Source organism: Nycticebus coucang, chromosome 9 (genome assembly GCF_027406575.1).
Source record: "Nycticebus coucang isolate mNycCou1 chromosome 9, mNycCou1.pri, whole genome shotgun sequence".
Taxonomy (NCBI): Eukaryota; Metazoa; Chordata; class Mammalia; order Primates; family Lorisidae; genus Nycticebus; species Nycticebus coucang.
In genome coordinates, this window is record NC_069788.1 from 95,930,540 (window position 1) to 95,948,996 (window position 18,457).

The 18,457-nt window shown below is 36.0% G+C and overlaps 1 protein-coding gene across 4 annotated transcripts in view; it reads right to left on the reverse strand.

Moving 5' to 3' along the window:
• Positions 1-3,106: 3,106 nt before the first annotated feature.
• SPATA7 (spermatogenesis associated 7) overlaps positions 3,107-18,457 on the reverse strand; it is a 62,270-nt gene continuing 46,919 nt past the window's right edge. For 2 of the 4 annotated variants that reach the window (XM_053603226.1, XM_053603224.1), the window contains 7 exons: positions 14,628-15,097; positions 13,087-13,153; positions 9,336-9,451; positions 7,606-7,659; positions 5,893-5,970; positions 3,976-4,030; positions 3,107-3,729 (listed from right to left, as the gene is read on the reverse strand). In XM_053603226.1, the coding sequence (XP_053459201.1) occupies positions 3,145-3,729; positions 3,976-4,030; positions 5,893-5,970; positions 7,606-7,659; positions 9,336-9,451; positions 13,087-13,153; positions 14,628-15,097 (1,425 nt within the window). In that variant the 3' untranslated portion in view covers positions 3,107-3,144. The remainder of the gene's footprint in view (positions 3,730-3,975; positions 4,031-5,892; positions 5,971-7,605; positions 7,660-9,335; positions 9,452-13,086; positions 13,154-14,627; positions 15,098-18,457) is intronic. The other 2 variants (XM_053603225.1, XM_053603227.1) reach the window with 2 other exon arrangements.

Genomic DNA, 18,457 nt, shown 5'->3' on the forward strand with positions numbered 1-18,457 from the left:
TTTGTAGCTGGACTGGGCAAAACTAGCCAGTGTGACAACTGATGGTGCTCCTAGCATGGTGGAGTCTAAGAAAGGAGTAATTGCTCACATTAACCAAGAGATGGACAAACATAACCATTCTCATCCAATAGCCATACACTGCGTCATCCACCAACAAGTGCTGTGTAGTAAATCACTGAAGTGGGACTCTGTTATGAAAACTGTGGTATCTTGTGTTAACTTCATTAGAGGTAATGGACTAAGCCACAGACAATTTCAGGAATTTCTGAGCTAAATATTGCCTGTGAAGATGTTCCATACCACACAGAAGTCCATTGGCTGAGTCAAGGGAGAGTTTTGAAACATTTCTATGACTGATTTCCACAGATTACAGCTTTTATGCTTTCAAAAAACAAAGAAGTACCAGAGCTCAATGATGCAGCATGGAAATGGCACCTTGCCTTTCTGACAGAGCTACTCAACAGTTTCAATGTGCAGCTTCAAGGAAAGGGGAAGCTCATTTGTGATATGCAATCACATGTGAAAGCATTTGAAGTAAAATTAGGCCTCCTCATCAAACAAGTGGATGAGGAAAATTTCTTCCATCTCCCCATAACTCAAAATCCGTTAGCAGAAAAGCCATTGGTTGCATTCCCAAATAAAACGTGTGGATTCACTGGAAAAGTTGCCAAAGGCATTCCAATTTAGATTTAAAGAACTTCATCTCCAGGAAGAGGACATACAGCTTTTCCGTAACCCATTTTCTATTGACATCGAAAATGCGGATATGATTTACCAAATGGAACTGGCTGAACTGCAGAATTATGACTCTCTGGAAGACACATTCAACTTAAGCAGCCTTCCTAATTTCTATGCATCTCTCCTGAGACATATCCTAATCTCAGGAACCACGCACTCAAAATGGCAACCATCTTTGGCAGCACTTATGTCTGTGAACAGACTTTTTCCAGAATGAAACATCTGAAATCTTCAACCATATCTAGACTAACTGATCCACACTTGCATCACAATTGGCAGTGACAAATATGGAACCGGACATTGACCATCTCATTAGCCAATAGAAAGCCCATAGTTCCCATTGAAATACTGGTAAGTTTGTTGATTTAATTTTACTTGTTCTTCATTTTAAATATTGTATTTATTCCCATTTTGTTTTTTTACTTCAAAATAAGATATGTGCAGTGTGCATAGGAATTTGTTCATAGTTTTTTTTTTTTTTTTTAACTATAGTCCGGCCCTCCAATGGTCTGAGGGACAGTGAACTGGCCCCCTGTTTAAAAAGTTTGAGGACCCCCTGTAATAGGCAAATATTTAATAATATTAAATAGTTGAAAAAACATAGACATGAATCTTCTTAGACATGGCCTAATAGTAAGGGTCCCATTCATGAACTACAAGGGTAAGTGTGTTAGGTCTGGTGGAGGGTAAACAGTTGGCAAGGAAGTGGCTAACGGCAGAAAGCAGGAGCCAAATTACAGCTAGGAACTATTCCCTAATGGGAACATACCCACACTAAGAAGTATCTAGTGGCCCATAACTGACCTAGAGCTATTATCTAATTAGCATAGCATGGCTGGAGTTTTGTGAAGAAGTCTGGGGGAGAAACCAATCTGTTAGGTCATCCACTATGTAAGCCCAATCTGTCAATCACCCGAGAGGGTGGAAAATAGCAACCAATCCTGGCAGGAGAAAGGTGGGACAAACTAGTGAGCTTATGAAAGGTAGTGTGTGCTCAGACTCTGGGTCCTTCTTCACTGTCTTTTCCTCTCTCTGGAGTGTATCTTTACTTTGTGTAGCTTCTTTACTTTCATTCTTTCTTTTATGTGATAAACTGTGTAAAATTGCTTTGTGGCGGTGATCACTCTATCACTGGATTGACTTGATACCATTTTTTTTTTTTTTTTGAGACAGAGTCTCACTTTGGTGCCCTGGGTAGAGTGCCCTGGTGTCATGACTCACAGCAACCTCAGACATGTGGGCTCAAGTGATCCTCTTACCTCAGCCTCCCAAGTATCTGAGACTACAGGTATCTGCCACAATATCCAGCTAGTTTTTCTATTTTTAGTGGAGAGAGGGTCTTGCTCTTGTTCAGGGTGGTCTCAAACTCCAGTACTCATTCTTGACACTGGGAACTAGGGGATCAGGGAACATCCGCATGGACTTAGCAAGAGGAGAGTGTCAGGCAGATATGATGGATTCTTTGCACTCATGACACAGTATTTCATGAAGCTGTCATACTACCCTAGCTCACTGAAATTAGAAGACCCTTAAGGCTTCAGATATTGCACACATTGAGAAAAGGGAAATTAAAAATTGAAGGCACAATGCTTCAAGACCCATACTAGATCACAAACCATTTCCTATTGCCTACAAAACCACTTATGTCTGAGTAAAATACGTTTCTTTGAAAAGCAACTTTAGAAGAGGTTGCTGTGAGCCGTGTGATGTCACGGCACTCTACCCAAGGGCGGTACAGTGAGACTCTGTCTCTACAAAAAAACAAAAAATAAAAAAATAGAAAAGCAACTTTAGAATTGTAGTTAACAGATCTTCAGGTGACTCCAGTGATTCTAGCCTTCTAGAATTCACACCCTTGTGCAACATCCCCAACACTTAAGTGTGGGTTAGACCTGTGGCTTGCTTCTAATCAAAAGAATATGGCAAAGGCAGTGAAAAGTTACTCCTTGATTATGTTACATTATATAAGACTCCATATTACTATTAGAGTCTCTCGGTTAGCCTTGAAGAAGGTAGCAGCCATGCAGTGACCTGCCTATGGAGATAGCCAAGTGAGAGGGGAACTGCAGGCAGCCTCTGACCATCAGTCAGCAAGAAAAATGAAGCTATCAGATCTATAGCTATGAGGAAGAGAATTCTAACAACCTGAAAAGTTTGGAAGCAGGCTGTTTCATAGTTAAGCCTTTACATGAGACCACAGCCCTGATCATCACCTTGATTATATAACACAACTAAGTTGTGGTAAGACTCCTGATCCACAGAAACTGTGGGATACAAAATAAATGTGTGGCAAGTTTATGGTAATTTATTGTGTAACATAGGAAACTAATACAGAAATCTTTATAAAAGAAAAAAAGGAAAAGTAATGTTGAGTTACTGGCCACTTGAGGTATTTATTAATGAAGATCAAGTATCCACAGGGGAGTCCTCAATGCTCATTTCCATGATTTTAAGCGTTGGTAATTCCACGTCATGATTATTGTCACCTTTGACACCAGAGAACTGAACAGATTGGGAGAATGGTGGGTCAAGACAACATAATTCATTTGAAGTCTCAATCTTTTCAGTATCACTGTCACCTTCAAGGACATTCACAGAAGTTTCCTGATCTATTAAACTGTCAGAAATACTTGGATTGTTTTCATCCGAATTTGAAGTTTCAAGATTTGTTTCATCATTCACTTGTTGAATTATAACCCCTTCTGAATACTTTGATTTATAGATAGGCATGAAAAATTCACTTGGTGAAGAGCAAGTCTCGTTCTCATCCTTTGGTGCAGACAGTAACATATCCAAAGCATTTCTGTATTCTTGGCGTTCCTGCTGAATTGTTACTTCTTGCTTATTTTTAAGTTCATTTTTTCCAGAATTCCCAGCCTTTTTCAAATCAAGTAAATTCAAAATTTCAACATCATTTAGCTTTACTGAGTTTTCCTGGGGCATGCAGCCTAAGTCTACCTTCAGGACATGCAGCAGGTGGCGCATTTTTTCCTAGGATTAAGAAGAAGATGAGAATAATTACATTCATTAAGCTAGTCAAATTGAATTGCTTTTATCTGTACTGCTTTGAATCTCACAGGATTACTACTTTCCCCTCTACTCCCCCTCTCCCTCCCTCAAAAAAGTTCAAGGGGAAAAAAAGCACTCTCTTTTAATGCATTCTTTGAGGGTATAGAAAAACTTAAAAATTATTTCTAAGTTAGAATTTTTCTAATGAAGTTCTAAGGAAAGACAAACCTCCTCCAAATGATTATTTTGTTTAATATGGCGCTCAAACAGTCGTTCTAAAAACCTACAAATGATAAATAAAAATGTTAATATCTCAAAATCAAAAAATCAACTAAATATAAAATAGCCATGTAATACCCAAACTACTAAAGGTTGTCATGTTTTTCTTTCTAAAGCTAAAGATGAATCCTTCCCTGTTCTGTTCTGTCAAGTTCTCCAACTTGGAAGACAGCATGGTTTCTACTATGCATTTGCACCCAGTGACATAATGGATGCCAATGTTTCTGAAATATACTACTTTTATTTCTTTGAAAAAAATTCTCCTCTCTCACACATCCCTCCAAAAGCTTTTTCTCACACATATGCAATCCCATCTTCTCTTTCACATACATACACACTCCCCCAAAACCAAACCCTAAAGAAAACCCTCTTACAAGAGATTTTACAGTGCTTCCTAAATTATACTTGAAAAAATCCTGCTAATGATAAATCCACATAATAACCTAAAAGTTATCACTTATTAAGTACCACTAAGTGGTACACACACACCACACACATAATAATCATTTTGCCTCTAATCTTGATCAATGTTGGGTGAGAAAGGTATTGTAAAAAAACATTTTAAAGATGAGAAAACTACCTCCCTAAGATAATTTTCTCTTCCCTAAGGGTACAAGCTGTTAGGAGAATTTAACTCTGATTGTGTTTGGAAATTTATTCTTTCTACAACACCATGTTCATCTCTCTATCACATGAGTGTATCAAAAGTTTTCTTGAAAAATAACTAATTTCTTTTGTTACTATCAGTGAAGTCATGAGTCAACCTCAGAGTTAGTAGTTCTGAATTATTTAGGAATTAAAAAAATAACAAAATTTAACTTTTTAAACATTTTCAAGTGTACAGTTAAGGATATGAGGTATTCACAATATTATGAAACAGATCTCCAAAACTTTTCATCTTGTGGATTAGAAACTATTGTAGTATTCAAACACTTTTTACCAACTTTTTAAAATGGAAGAGGGAAACAGAATTACTGCCAAAAATCTTAGGTCTTTCTACCCTGTTTCCCCGAAAATAAGACAGTATCTTATTTTAAGGTGTGCTCCCAAAGAAGCGCTAAGGTCTTATTTTCAGGGGACGTCTTATCTTTCCTGTAAGTAGGTCTTATTTTCGGGGAAACAGGGTAGTATATCTTTTAATACCAATAATTAAAATATTTGCTTTAATAAAAGAACACTTGATGTGTAGGATAGAAATAATTTACTGGAAATGTCTGCACATGAAATATTATGTAGAAAAAAGCATATATTACATAAATAATAGGGTCCTATGCTATGTAACAAAGTGGAGCCTATTGCCCAGTAAATTTTATTTAAGAAACTTTTTAATTAAAGCAAATATTGACAATGAATTTTAGATACATAAATGTTGAAGCTAGATTTAAAACATACAGTTTCCCTACAATACACAATATCTAATCCGGGTTTGCAAAATTTGCTTTTTAGTTGAAATGTGCAAACCTAGTTTTTAATTTGTCCTCATTTTTACTATTTCTAATACTAGTAACAGATGTGATAAAAATGGTTCCTTTTTATTCTCATATAGTTTCAGAAAGTAAAATAGGATTATGGGGTTTTGTGAATAAGAAGCAAAAATTTTTATTTTACTAGTCTGTTATAACTAAGAGATGTAGTAATATTTAAATGAGTAAAATATCTGTTCCTTCCTATAATTCCCCTCTAATGTGAATTTACTTTAGAGTATGAATTAAACATTCCTTACAACTTGGTATCAATTATAAGCTATGATCCCAAAAAGCAATATAATTTTTCATTTATTAATAGGAAGAAATAACTTTGAAAAATTAACCATATGAAGAATATTTTATGTACTCAACTACTGTAACACAATTTTAAAAATCTCACCTGTTTGAAAATAAACCAAGTTTCAAAATTTCATCAGTTACGTCTTCAATAAAACTCAGGTACAACAGTTCTTCTTCACTATAAAGGGAACACAATACGTAGCATAAAAATGATTACTTACATATTCTCAACACTATAAGAAACGTGAGTACTTAATTAGAAATCTCTTATTTCTGCTAAATTACGTCTATCTCTTATTAAGGGGAATATTATAAAATAAAATGTTCATTTACCTTCTCAAGTTATGCAAGGATAAATATTTACTAAAAATGAACTATTACCTAGTAGAGTAAAATTTCATAGATGTCAGCAATATCCATAGGAGTGAAAAAGAGGCAGAATTAAAAGAAATAAGAGAACAAGAGGACAATCAAATGCAACCCACTGGAGCAAGTATTCCCGGGGTGTTTTAAATGCCCTCTGGTTCTTGAGCATTGTCAGCACCTACAGGAAGGAAGGAGGAAAGTAGTCTAGAGAACTCGGACCTTCAACGTGATGTCCACTCCTAGTTCTAGGATAGCATCTTGTTTTAAGGTTGAGAGATTTATTGGGTAGAAAAATGTATTTTTTCCCCTGAAAATGTTTGGAGAAGAAAAATAATTCTAATAGGAAAAATTGTAAACATGAATATAACAGTAATTCTAAATTACTTAAGCATATTTCTCTTTTATACTAAAAGATAATTATATTTAGCAGCTATTGTAAGAAAATTAGGATACTATTGTGAATTTGATTTTAATTAGCTGAGGTTAATAAATTAATAGAAAATGTTAAATAGCAAGTAATTAGTAATTATGTTATAAGGTAAATGTAATTAGTAAAAAATGTTAAAATGAAGAATAGTAATTACTCAATTACTGAATAAACAAATATAAGGGGAAGAGTTAATAAGCAAATTATAAAATAGATTAAAATGTTTTCTAAAAAGTTATACTTTCAAACTGTTATCTTCCTTGCTTAAAAGCAGCAAATTTGGAAATAAGTTTTATAAAATAGATTATTTTCCCTGAAAAAATACAATAATGTACAAGTAAAATATCTGCAAAAAATTGGTGAGGTTAGAAACCTTAGAGTATCTTGATTTGCCAAAAGTCTGTTTCTTTGAAACACTTTTATTTATTTATTTTTTTTGAGAAAGTCTTGCTCTTTGCCCAAGTTAGAGTGCATTAGTGTCATCATAGCCCTCAGCACCCTTAAACACCTGGGTTGAAGCAATTCTCTTGTCTCAGCCTTCCAAGTAGCTGGGACTACAGGAGCACACTACCATGCCCAAGTAATTTTTCTGTATTTTGTAGACATGGGGTCTTGCAATTGCTCACGGTGGTCTCAAACTCCTGCTTCAAGCAATCTTACCACCTTGGCCTTGCAGCTAGAATTACAGGTGTGAACCACTGTGCCTGGCCACTAAAATACTTATTATTCTTTATTGTTTTAACATATAAAAATAAATAGGAATTATGGGCACTAATTATTAAAAAATAGCAAGTATTCTTAACATAGGGACAAATTTCTACTTGAGATAAAAACAATGTGATAGACTATTCCAGAAAACTCTGCTCATTTTCTCAAATTCAGCATGTATTATATGATTGACACCCCAAGGCTGGTTATAAGAGAGATCAGTACTCAATCCTGACTCATTTAATAATGGTTTCTATTATTCTTAATTTTTGATTCCCACTAAGCAAAATGAAGAGGTCTTAAAGATCTTACTCAGAGTAGATTTTACTCCCTGAAGGAGAATGCAGGGAATACTGACATACTGTCCTAGAAAGAGAAAGTTAAATATTTAAGCAAAACAATGATTAGCATACAATAAGTGTCAAAAATATTTTATATTTGCACAGGTTAAATATCCATTAACCAAAATGCTTGAAACCAGAAGTGTTTTAGAATTTTTTTAGATTTTGGAATATCTGTATTGTCTTCTCAGTGGTTGAGTATCCCAAATCTGAAAATCTGAAATCCAAAATGCCCCAATAGAGTCATGTTGGAAATGGAACATTCTGGATTTTGGATTTTCTGATTTGGGCTGTTCAACCTGTAATACTATGTTTCAGAATTTTTAAAGCATGTTCATATCCATGATCCAATGTTAATTTTCTCAACAACCCTGTAGAGTATATTGGGAAGGTATTATTTTTCCAATTTACTTATGAGTTCACCAAGTATCAGAAAGGCTAAGTAACTTGCCAAGGTTGATGTTAGTAGGTAGCAAAGATGGGTTTTTAAACTAGTTACCTAGTTACAAATTCACAATCTTTTTTAAAAACTATCACACTTCTCTAGTAAAACAATGACAATTTGACTAAGGTTAAGATATAAATAATGCTATAAACAGACAATTTACTATGGTAATTTTTCTTAAGCTGGTCATTATAATAATTTTGTCATTATTTAGTTAGGTTACCCATTTGTTAATTCAAATCTTTTTATTTAGGTATACTAATTTATAATATTTTGATTTATTTCTTTTAGATAGAAACTACTAGAAGAGAAAAATATTCCTGTCTTTAGGTCATGTTTTATATTCAGTGCAGACTGTGTTTGCTGAAGCACAATGAATTTCTTTTTTTTAGCAGCTTTTGGCCAGGGCTGGTTTGAACCCACCACCTCTGGTATATAGGCCTGGCGCCCTACTTCTTTGAGCTACAGGTGCTGCCCCACAACAAACTTCCTGTGGCCTTAGCAGGTGAGATATCCCTAGCAAAGACCTGAGGAAGAAGCTGGCCTGAGGGGCTTACATGTACTTTCCTTCTGGTCTGCTACATGACACCTCATGTATGCACTGTTTCTAATCTCTACTCCTTCCTTTTTTTCTCCCTCCATCTCATATCTAGTCTCTAACACCAAAAATACATTTGACAGCTGAAACTGTCAAGGCATCTTTTAGTTCAACCAATGCTAATATATCATTTTTATTTAGATGTAGTGTTCCTTTAGTCGGGGGGTCCGTCAAGGATGGTTTGTTTCTGCATGTCACTGACTGCCCCCCTCCCATTTGTTTAGTAATTGGTTAATTACTAAACATAATGACAGTACTTAGGAGTACTTCCACATAGCACAGGTAGATCAAGCACTAGCATATGGTGAATATTCAAAGTAGAAATTATGATTCCTCAAATGGTAAGGTTCTCTTAGCACTACTTGTGCCATGTAAACTAGTTAGCATCATTGCTGGGGCACCTGTCTTGGGGAAAATAATTTTTTAAGGAGTAGTGATGACAAATAATATGTTAGTATGCCTTTTACCTTTACTAATGTATTAGAAAAATTAATTTGTTTAAACCTTTATGAGCACCTAACTTTGTAAAATTTCCTTGGTAAAACTAAAACTGCCACTGAATTGCATAATGCCAAAACAGATTAGAGCATATAATTAAGTCAGTACTATATGTCTGTTATATAGGAAAGCCATCAGGTAAAGATAGTAAACTGTTTACCTTGGTGAGAAATACCGAAGAGTACCATGTTTAATCTTGCCCCATGTGAAGTCAGACTCTTGTAAAGCTACAGGTGTTATTTTTTCTTTGGTATCATATGTTATACAATTAGATGCCTGAGGATGCAATAAAAAGAATAAATATTTTGCTTCAAAAATACATTATGAGAGCAGAAATAAAACTGCCAATTTCAAGGAAAGTAAACAGAGATATCCGGTAGATAAAAGTGACATAGTACAACAAAGAATGTTCTAGAATAATTCTTCTATACAGTAAGCACCTTCTTCCTTAAAGATCAAAGGACTTTGTATTTTAAAGAGCAACATTTTAAATTATATTAAGAAATCATTACAATAAACTTACAAAGAGAAAATAAAGCAAATTTATAGCTTTTAAGTAAATTTGAGAAAAAAAATCCCATTATTCAGAAATTCAAATAGCTTATCTGTTTCAAATACCAATATGCCAAATTACATTGTAGCCTGGTAATACAAACAATAATATCAACTAATTAACAAAAATAATGGGAGCTTACTTTTATTTATTTTTTTTCCTCAGAGTTACTTATCCTCATGGAAAGGAAGCTTACTGTTATAGAATCCTTCCTTACAATGTGCCAGAAATTGTGCTAAGCATTTAATCACATCATTAGATTTTTTTTTTTCCAACAGAATCTCACTATATTGCCCTCAGTAAAGTGCTGTGGCGCACAGCTCACAGCAACCTCAAACTCTTGGGCTTAATCGACTCTCTTGCCTCAGCCTCCCAAATAGCTGGGATTACAAGCACCTGCCACAACGCCTGGCTATTTTTTGTTGTTGTTGCAGTTGTCATTGTTATTTAGGTGGCCTGGGTTCGAACCCATGCCAGCCTTGGTGTATGTGGCTGGCGCCGTAACCACTGTGCTACAGGCGCCCAAGCCCACATCATTAGATTTTATTTTTATTTATTATTTATTTATTTTTTTGAGACAGAGCCTCAAGCTGTTGCCCTGGGTAGAGTGCTGTGGATCATAGCTCACAGCAACCTCAAACTCCTGGGCTCAAGCGAGTCTCCTGTCTCTGCCTCCCAAGTAGCTGGGACTATAGGTACCCGCCACAACGCCCGGCTATTTTTTGGTTGCAGCCATCATTGTTGTTTGGCGTCCCGGGCTGGATTCGAACCCGCCAGCTCAGGTGCATGTGGCTGGCGCCTTAGCCGCTTGAGCCACTAGGTGCCGAGCCTTTATTTTTATTTTGAGATGAGTGTCTCATTTTGTCACTCTCGGTAGAGTGTTGTGGTGTCACAGCTCACAGCAACCTCAAACTCTTGGGCTCAAGTGACTGTCTTGCCTCAGCCGAGTAGCCAGGACTACAGGTGCTCACCACAACACTTGGCTATTTTTAAAGATGGGGACTCACTCTTGCTGTTCTCGAACCTGTGAGATCAGGCAATCCATCTGCCTCAGCATCCCAGAATGCTAGGATTATAGTCGTGAACTACCATACCTGGCCCAGATTTTATCTTTGTAATACTAATTTTTATACAGTGCTTCACAGCTTTAAATGTGCTGTTACCATATGGCCCTATTGCTCTCCTAGCTTTCTCAAGTCAATTTCTGGTGGCACTGATGGTGGAGAATGGAGACACACCAATTTGCTTGCGAGGTTATGGATAAACATTTGAAGTATGATGTAATAAGGATGGACTTCTGCTTTAGTTTATACAGTTATCTATGGTGTTCTCTTCATAAACTTCAAGCTAGTAATAGTCTTCATTGGTCAAGCCCTTACCAGGCTAGACACTTTACCTACATCATTTACTTCTCCCCACATCCTGCAAATTAAGTACAGTTGTTCTACATGAGGAAACTCAGCTCTCTTGGGCCTTAAGTGGCAGGGCCCTATGTCAAACAGCTATTAAAGACTGAGAAGAAAACATACTACCCTTGAGAAAGAAAAATAAAATCTAAGCCCCCTAACCAACTGAACAGACTTCTTCTTGGCCAAGGGGATTCCTGAGAAACCTTAAAAACTGAATTTTTGGACATAACAGGATGAGAGGTTGGATATGCCTCGTTATATTCCCTCCCTTGCTAACCACTATCAACTTAACTTTCTTTCCTAACAGTTAAAAAAAAAAAAAAATCTAGCCATTTAGAAACCCCTGTTCCACCGCTGATTTACACAACATCTGACTAACTTCTGTTCCTGATAAGAGACCACCAACCCTGGACTGGTTCTGGCTGGTTTACAGAGGATGCCTCTGTCTTTCATTTTACCTTTTGACACTTAGAGCCTATGTTTAAAGCATTTAAATGTTAAGTCACCACCCCAAAGTGAACATGGGGCATATGTAAATACATGTTTGCTTACTACACATGTGTGCATCCCCTTTGCAAATACTCATAGCCCCTCTTACAACCTACTAAATATGTACACTTAGCAATTTGACCAATTTCCCCTAAATTTCTATCTTACTGATTCCCTGCCTTGAAGTGGTTACTTTAGGTCTTCACCAGAGACTTCCCATTTCCAAGCCTGTCAGAATGGCCAGCCTAAAGGCTATAACCCTTTATAAAAAAAAAAAAAAAAATGAAGGTCTCCTTTCTAAATTTATGAACTTGGCAAATCTTCAGTTGACACCTTTTACCCATTTTCAAAAGAGAAATAGGAAATTGAGTGTGATTTATTTTATCCTTGTCTCCCTGAATCCATGATATTTTTTTTTTTTTTTTGAGACAGAGTCTCAAGCTGTTGCCCTTGGTAGAGTGCTATGGCATCACAGCTCACAGCAACCTCTAACTCTTGGGCTTAAGCAATTCTCTTGCCTAAGCCTCCCAAGTAGTTGGGACTACAGACACCTGCCACAACACCTGGCTATGTCATTGTTGTTTGGCAGGCCTGGGCTGGATTCGAACCCGCCAGCTCTGGTGTATGTGGCTGGCGCCTGAGCCACAGAGCTACAGGTGCCAAGCTGAATCTGTGACATTTTAATAGACAAATCATTTTTATAAACAGTAAATTTAAGTTGGGACACGAGTGTATGATTGATGCTCTAAAAATAAAATAAATCAGTCTGTCCCCAAATCAGACTTAAAGCAGTTAATATTAAAATGTTTTTCTCCTTTATTTTTTATTTGTATGTATTCATGGGGTACAAATGCAATTTTGCTACACTGAGACCAGCCTTAGCGCACCCTCCATGGAGCAATGGGAACCATGACCACCAAGCAACTTCCCATTATCCATCCCCCAAAGCTGTAATATTTTAAATGAAATGACTGCCAAGCATTCAAAACGTAAACACTATAGTAAAGAAGCTTTATGGTATACAAAAAGGCAAATATAAGAGAATGATATCCATCTATTCTTTAAATGTATAATTTCCAATAATACAGTCAGTGGAAATTCCTTTAAAAAATACATGCATAAAAACTCCAATAACCTCTATAGAGCTTTGCTGGCTCTTTTAGTAACCCACATCCACAACTTTGAAAACAATGCTTAAGGTATTTTATTCATCCATCCATCTGTCCAGCCAGACAACCATTTAGAAAAAACCGCTAACAATAAATGATTTTTCAGATTTGTCAGGATCTACCTTGCCATCTAGAGAAAGCTATAACCATATGTACATGGTAAACCTTCTGTATACTGGCTATAGTATATACGGGTGCTACCAAGAGATTATTATTTTGTATATGTATTCTATTTACATTAAAGTATCTGTAATTCAAATGTGGCAACCAAAAAGATTTCATATTTATTACCTGCTTTATGTTCACTTCAGAATCTGTCAAGTTCTTATTCTCAACTGTCCCAAAATCAGAATTAAAGCTGCAATATTTTAAAAGAAATTATTACTAATCCTTTAAAATATAAACACTGTGATAACAAGCTATACTAGCTAGAAAAAAATAAACTCAAACATAAAAGAATGAGACAGGATCTCGTTCTTGCTCAGGTTGGTTTCAAACTTCTGAGCTCAAGAGATCCTCCCACCTCAGCCTCCCAGAGTGCTAGGATTGCAGGTGTAAGCCATTATGCCTGATCCCCCACCTCATAACTTCTAATTATATAACCAGAAAATAGATATTGTTTGGATTACATGTTTCTTTTTCCTTTCTAGAACAATGACTAGATCTCAGACAGAAGGAAACAGAAATTATTATCTCTAAAACATTCATTAATATAATCACAAAAGGATATGATGACATGATCTACTTCCCTACTCGACAAGTTATATTACAGATTCAGTTCCTTAGGTCTTTGATTAAATGTATGCAAACTCACCTGAGATTACTATGTCTTTTATGTATTTCCCACCCCAAACTAGTTTTTACTTTCTAGAATAACTAAAACCTTAATATCAGATAAATCATTTGTTTATGCAACACTAGAAAAGACAAACATAATTATAAATCTGCTAACTCAGTACTTTACAAGAGTTGCTGAATATTCAGGGTATGCTAGACACTACTATATTTGAAAGCTTTGAATTAAATGACATTTAATTTCCAGAAAGTATCCCAATTGTTTAATTTATTCCTGGGCAGTTGTTGCGATACCAGACTGCATAAATATCTGCAGGGAAGGGTAGATAGATAAAGGATTGGTTTTCTTCCCTTTTTTTTTTTTTTTTTTTTTTTTTTTTTGTAGAGACAGAGTCTCACTGTACCGCCCTCGGGTAGAGTGCCGTGGCAGTCACACGGCTCACAGCAACCTCTAACTCTTGGGCTTATGCGATTCTCTTGCCTCAGCCTCCCGAGCAGCTGGGACTACAGGCGCCCGCCACAACGCCCAGCTATTTTTTTGTTGCAGTTTGGCCGGGGCTGGGCTTGAACCCGCCACCCTGGGCATATGGGGCCGGCGTCCTACTCACTGAGCCACAGGCGCCGCCCCCGGTTTTCTTCCCTTTTATAGCCAGTGTTTTGCTACCTTTTTTTTTTTTTTTTGCTACTTTTAACATAAATCAATATGCTTATTTACACAAATGCTATCTGATGACATATTTTAAGAATTCTCTGAAAGTATATTTAAAAACATATGAAGTTCTAGAACCATGTCTGAAACAATATGTAAAATCTGTATTTATAAGAAGCTTGAAACATTTAATAGCTATTTATTTTTCAACAATTACTCTGAAAGTCTGGTGACACACAGAAAAGGACAAGTCACATTAATCTCATCAATTAAGAGGGTATTATCAAGTCTGGCATATAAGCTACTCGATAGAAAACAAAGACTATTAACTGATTTATATTCATTTAGTTTCCTGAAGGATTTACTATTGGTTGTTGACGTACCATACCTGCTTAATTCAGTCTGGGTTTCAGCTTCTATCCGTTGATCTGTAAAATCCTTTTTTCTTTTGGCAGGTGTATAATATCGATACTGTGACAGGAAAGATTTTGCCTCTGTTTTTAAAGTGCGGGGAGTGAATGGCAATTGTTTGTTAGAAAAGAGTTCAGAATGTTTATCCAGAAGATCTCCACTGGGTGCTTTTGAAATGACTAGCTGAAACCGGTGGGAATTTGGGAATGAGCTCCTGGGCCTTCTGCCATATGGAGTTCCAGAACAGGGTTTCCTGGGCCCAGAGGCTATATAATCCATACTGGACAGGGAGGAACTGGAGTTCTTCTCAGTACCATTCACGAAGACTTTATCAGATTTAGGTAAATTTAGTCTCTCTGAAGAAGGTACTAGCGACCTTGCAAAGGACTGAAATCCATGCACTTCTTCTAATAACACTTGATGCTCATTTTGTGGTTCCCCTGAGGGCTAAGAACATTTGATTTGATAGTCATCAATTACATTGCAAATTCATAAAATTGGAGATATCCAGATTATACATTAAAAATTATAAAATTAATTTAAAATGTTCCTGAAGATGTTAGAATTTTATATGAGTTCTATGCAAGTATTCAGATTAAGATATCAAGATATAACTCTAAATATAAGCAACAGCAATCATTTTCCTTTCTGAAACTAAAAAAAAAAATAAAATCTGTATTTGGGGTCATAAACTTGTATGTTAAGATTTCCTGGTAGATCTCAGTTTTGTCTGAAAGCTTCCACATTAATTGTGACATCATTCTCACCTTGCCATCTGGTCATTATCAAAGGCTTCAGCTGTGCATCAGTGATGTCAATGCTTTGTAACAAAAACTAACTTTCCTCATAATGTACAGAGTCTTAATTTACATAATTGATAATTTGAATATAAATAAGAAGGCTTGGTGTCCATAGCTCAGTGGTTACACCAGGGCTGGTGGGTTCGAACCCAGCCTGGGCCTGCTAAACAAACAAACAACAACAACAAATAGCCAGGCATTGTGGTGGGCACCTGTAGTCTCAGCTACTCAGGAGGCAGAGGCAAGAGAATCGCTTGAGCCCAAGTGAGTTTGAGGTTGTTGTGAGCTATGACGCCATGGCCCTGTACTGAGGGTGACAAAGTGAGACTCTGCCTCAAAAAAAAAAAAACAGAAAAAATTAATTAATTAATAAAGAAATATAAGAAATACTTATTCCATACAAATTTCATATAGTTTCTCCACTTTATGGGGATGGGGGGGTAAGTCTTTGCAAAGGGAGATGTTTTGATCTGTTCCATTTCTTTTTGTTTTAACTTCAGGAAACTCATTTTTATAGGCTATCTGTGAAGTCTAAAAACATAGATAATATTTTATTTTTTTACTGAAGATGCCCAAGTAGTTTTACCCATGGTCTCAGCCTTTGTAGACATTAAATCCTTTACAAAACTCTGAGGCCCTTTCATTATGAAGGTTGGGAGGATGCTACCTGAAGTAACAGAAGTTGAGGTGAAAATGGCTAGGAGTTAGTCGATTATTTCTGTCCTACAAGCTCATGGAGGGAAAAAAAAGATGAACAAGTGGAGTAAGGGACAAGCCAAGTGTTTCCTATGTGCAAGATACTGCTCTTGATACTGACTAGAATTAAAGAAGAATAAAAGGCTGGGTGCAGTCGCTCACGCCTGTAATCCCAGCAGTCTTGGAGGCCAAGGTGGGTGGATAGCCTAAGCTCACGTGTTTGAGACCAGCCTGAGCCAGAGCCAGACCCCATCTCTAAAAATAGCCAGGTGTTCTGGTGGGCACCTGTAGTCCCAGCTACTCGGGAGGCTGAGGCAAGAGGATCACTTAAGCCCAAGAGTCTAAGGTTGCTGTGAGCTGTGATGCCATGAGTAACAAAAAGAGACTCTGTCTCAAAAATTAAATAAAGTAAAAAAAATAAATAAATAAAAAATACAAGAACAATAACTTACTATTTCTGCTACTAATATGTATGGAGTACTTACTGTGCATAAGCTGCTATTTAAATTATTTATATGTATAACTCATTTAATCCTCATTTCAACTTCTGGGTGGTGGCACAACTATTATGCCTATTTTATAGACAAAAAGCTGAGGTCCAGGGTTTCACAGATTCAAGCTTAGGCCAAGCCTATGCTCTTTTACCACTTCATCATATTATCTATTATTTTAATTTCATTTGGACATAATCTAATTGTAGAATTTTTATATCATGAGGAAATAAACTGATTTTAACTCTTTTCCAGGTAAAGAATAAGTCAGTTAGTCTAAAGTACTGATTTATTTTAGTAAAGAAATCACAGACTGGGCCCAGTGGCTCACACTTGTAATCCTAGCACTCTGGGAGGCCTAGGGAGGTGAATCACTTGAGCTTAGGAGTTTGAGACCAGCTGCCTCTACTAAAAATAGAGAGAGAGAAAAAAAACAAACAAAAAAAAACACTTAAACAGTCACAGTGGTACACGCCTGTAGTCCCAGCTACTTGGGAGGCTGAGACAAGAAGATCTCTTGAGCCTAAAAGTTTGAAATTGCTATGAACTATCATGCCACGGCACGCTACTCAAGGCATGGTGTGAGACTGCCTCACAAAAAAAAAAAAAAAAGAAAAAAAAGAAATTGCAGATAACTGGCTAATGTGACTACTACCTAAAATAGGTCAAATCATTTCATTCCTTTCCAGTTGCTTTCTAACCTTATCCCAAATACAAAGAAAATTATTCAAAGCAAGTAAATACTCTGGCATTAAATTCTAAGTCACTAGGGCATTCTTTGGTAAATGTCTTCAATACATTAGTTTTAGCAAGTGCTTCCAAAGTATCTTGCATTCCAATTTTCAAGCTCCTGGAGAGTTTAGCTCCCAAAGAAAAGTTTTAAATATGAGCTGAATAAATCCTGTTAATTAATATGTACATAAATTATTCACACTTAGAGGAACAGTAAAAGGTGAGATTAGAGCAAGGAGAAGAGCATAAGGCATTAGATGGTCTGTGGAGAAATCCTTACTGGTAATGGTGATTTTAATAAACAAAATGAAACACCAAAGAAAGTCTTTACAGATAGAAGTACACCCATCTGTCTGAAATGGGCTGGAAAAACTGTCACTAAACTTTCTGTTTGAAAGCATGAAATTTTTCTCATTTTCATATCTTGTAATTTCTACCTTGTATCCTACTTTTTTTCCTTGGAAAACAGTATAACATAGTATCAATCAACTGTATGTATCTGCTTTTTGAGATTCTATTGTTTCCTTTAGCTACAAATATCAGAAAGGTTGGATAGGTACTTGCATAGAACAGATGTAACACATCACTAAATTCACCAAAATATGAATTACAGAGTTTTGAATTTTTGTAATTCAAATTTAATTGCATCATCAATTATGTGCCAACAGTATAAAAAGTCAGATAGTACTCTTAACCACTCCCTTTTTCATGTCATGTCTATAGGATATGATTTGTTCTAAACGGTTTCTGTGGTTTCAGAATTTATGTAGATTCATTCCATGATTTATGTATTCATCAGATTTTCATCCCAAGAACACCTATAAAATTTTATAATCACAGAACTGAGTAATCACTCTTTTTCTGGGATAATAATACAAGAAATGGTATGTAAAGATTTTCCAACTATCAGATTTTAAAAGTTTAAGAATCAATTCAATTGCAGAATAGGATGAGTTATGTATTATATTACAGTCTAACCTTTGTTTTGTAAAAATATGTCAAATTCCATTTGAATTTTGTAAAGTAAGAACCTGATAGCTCTTGATTTTCACTATTTTATACTGCTTTTAAAATGTTTCCTAGATTTA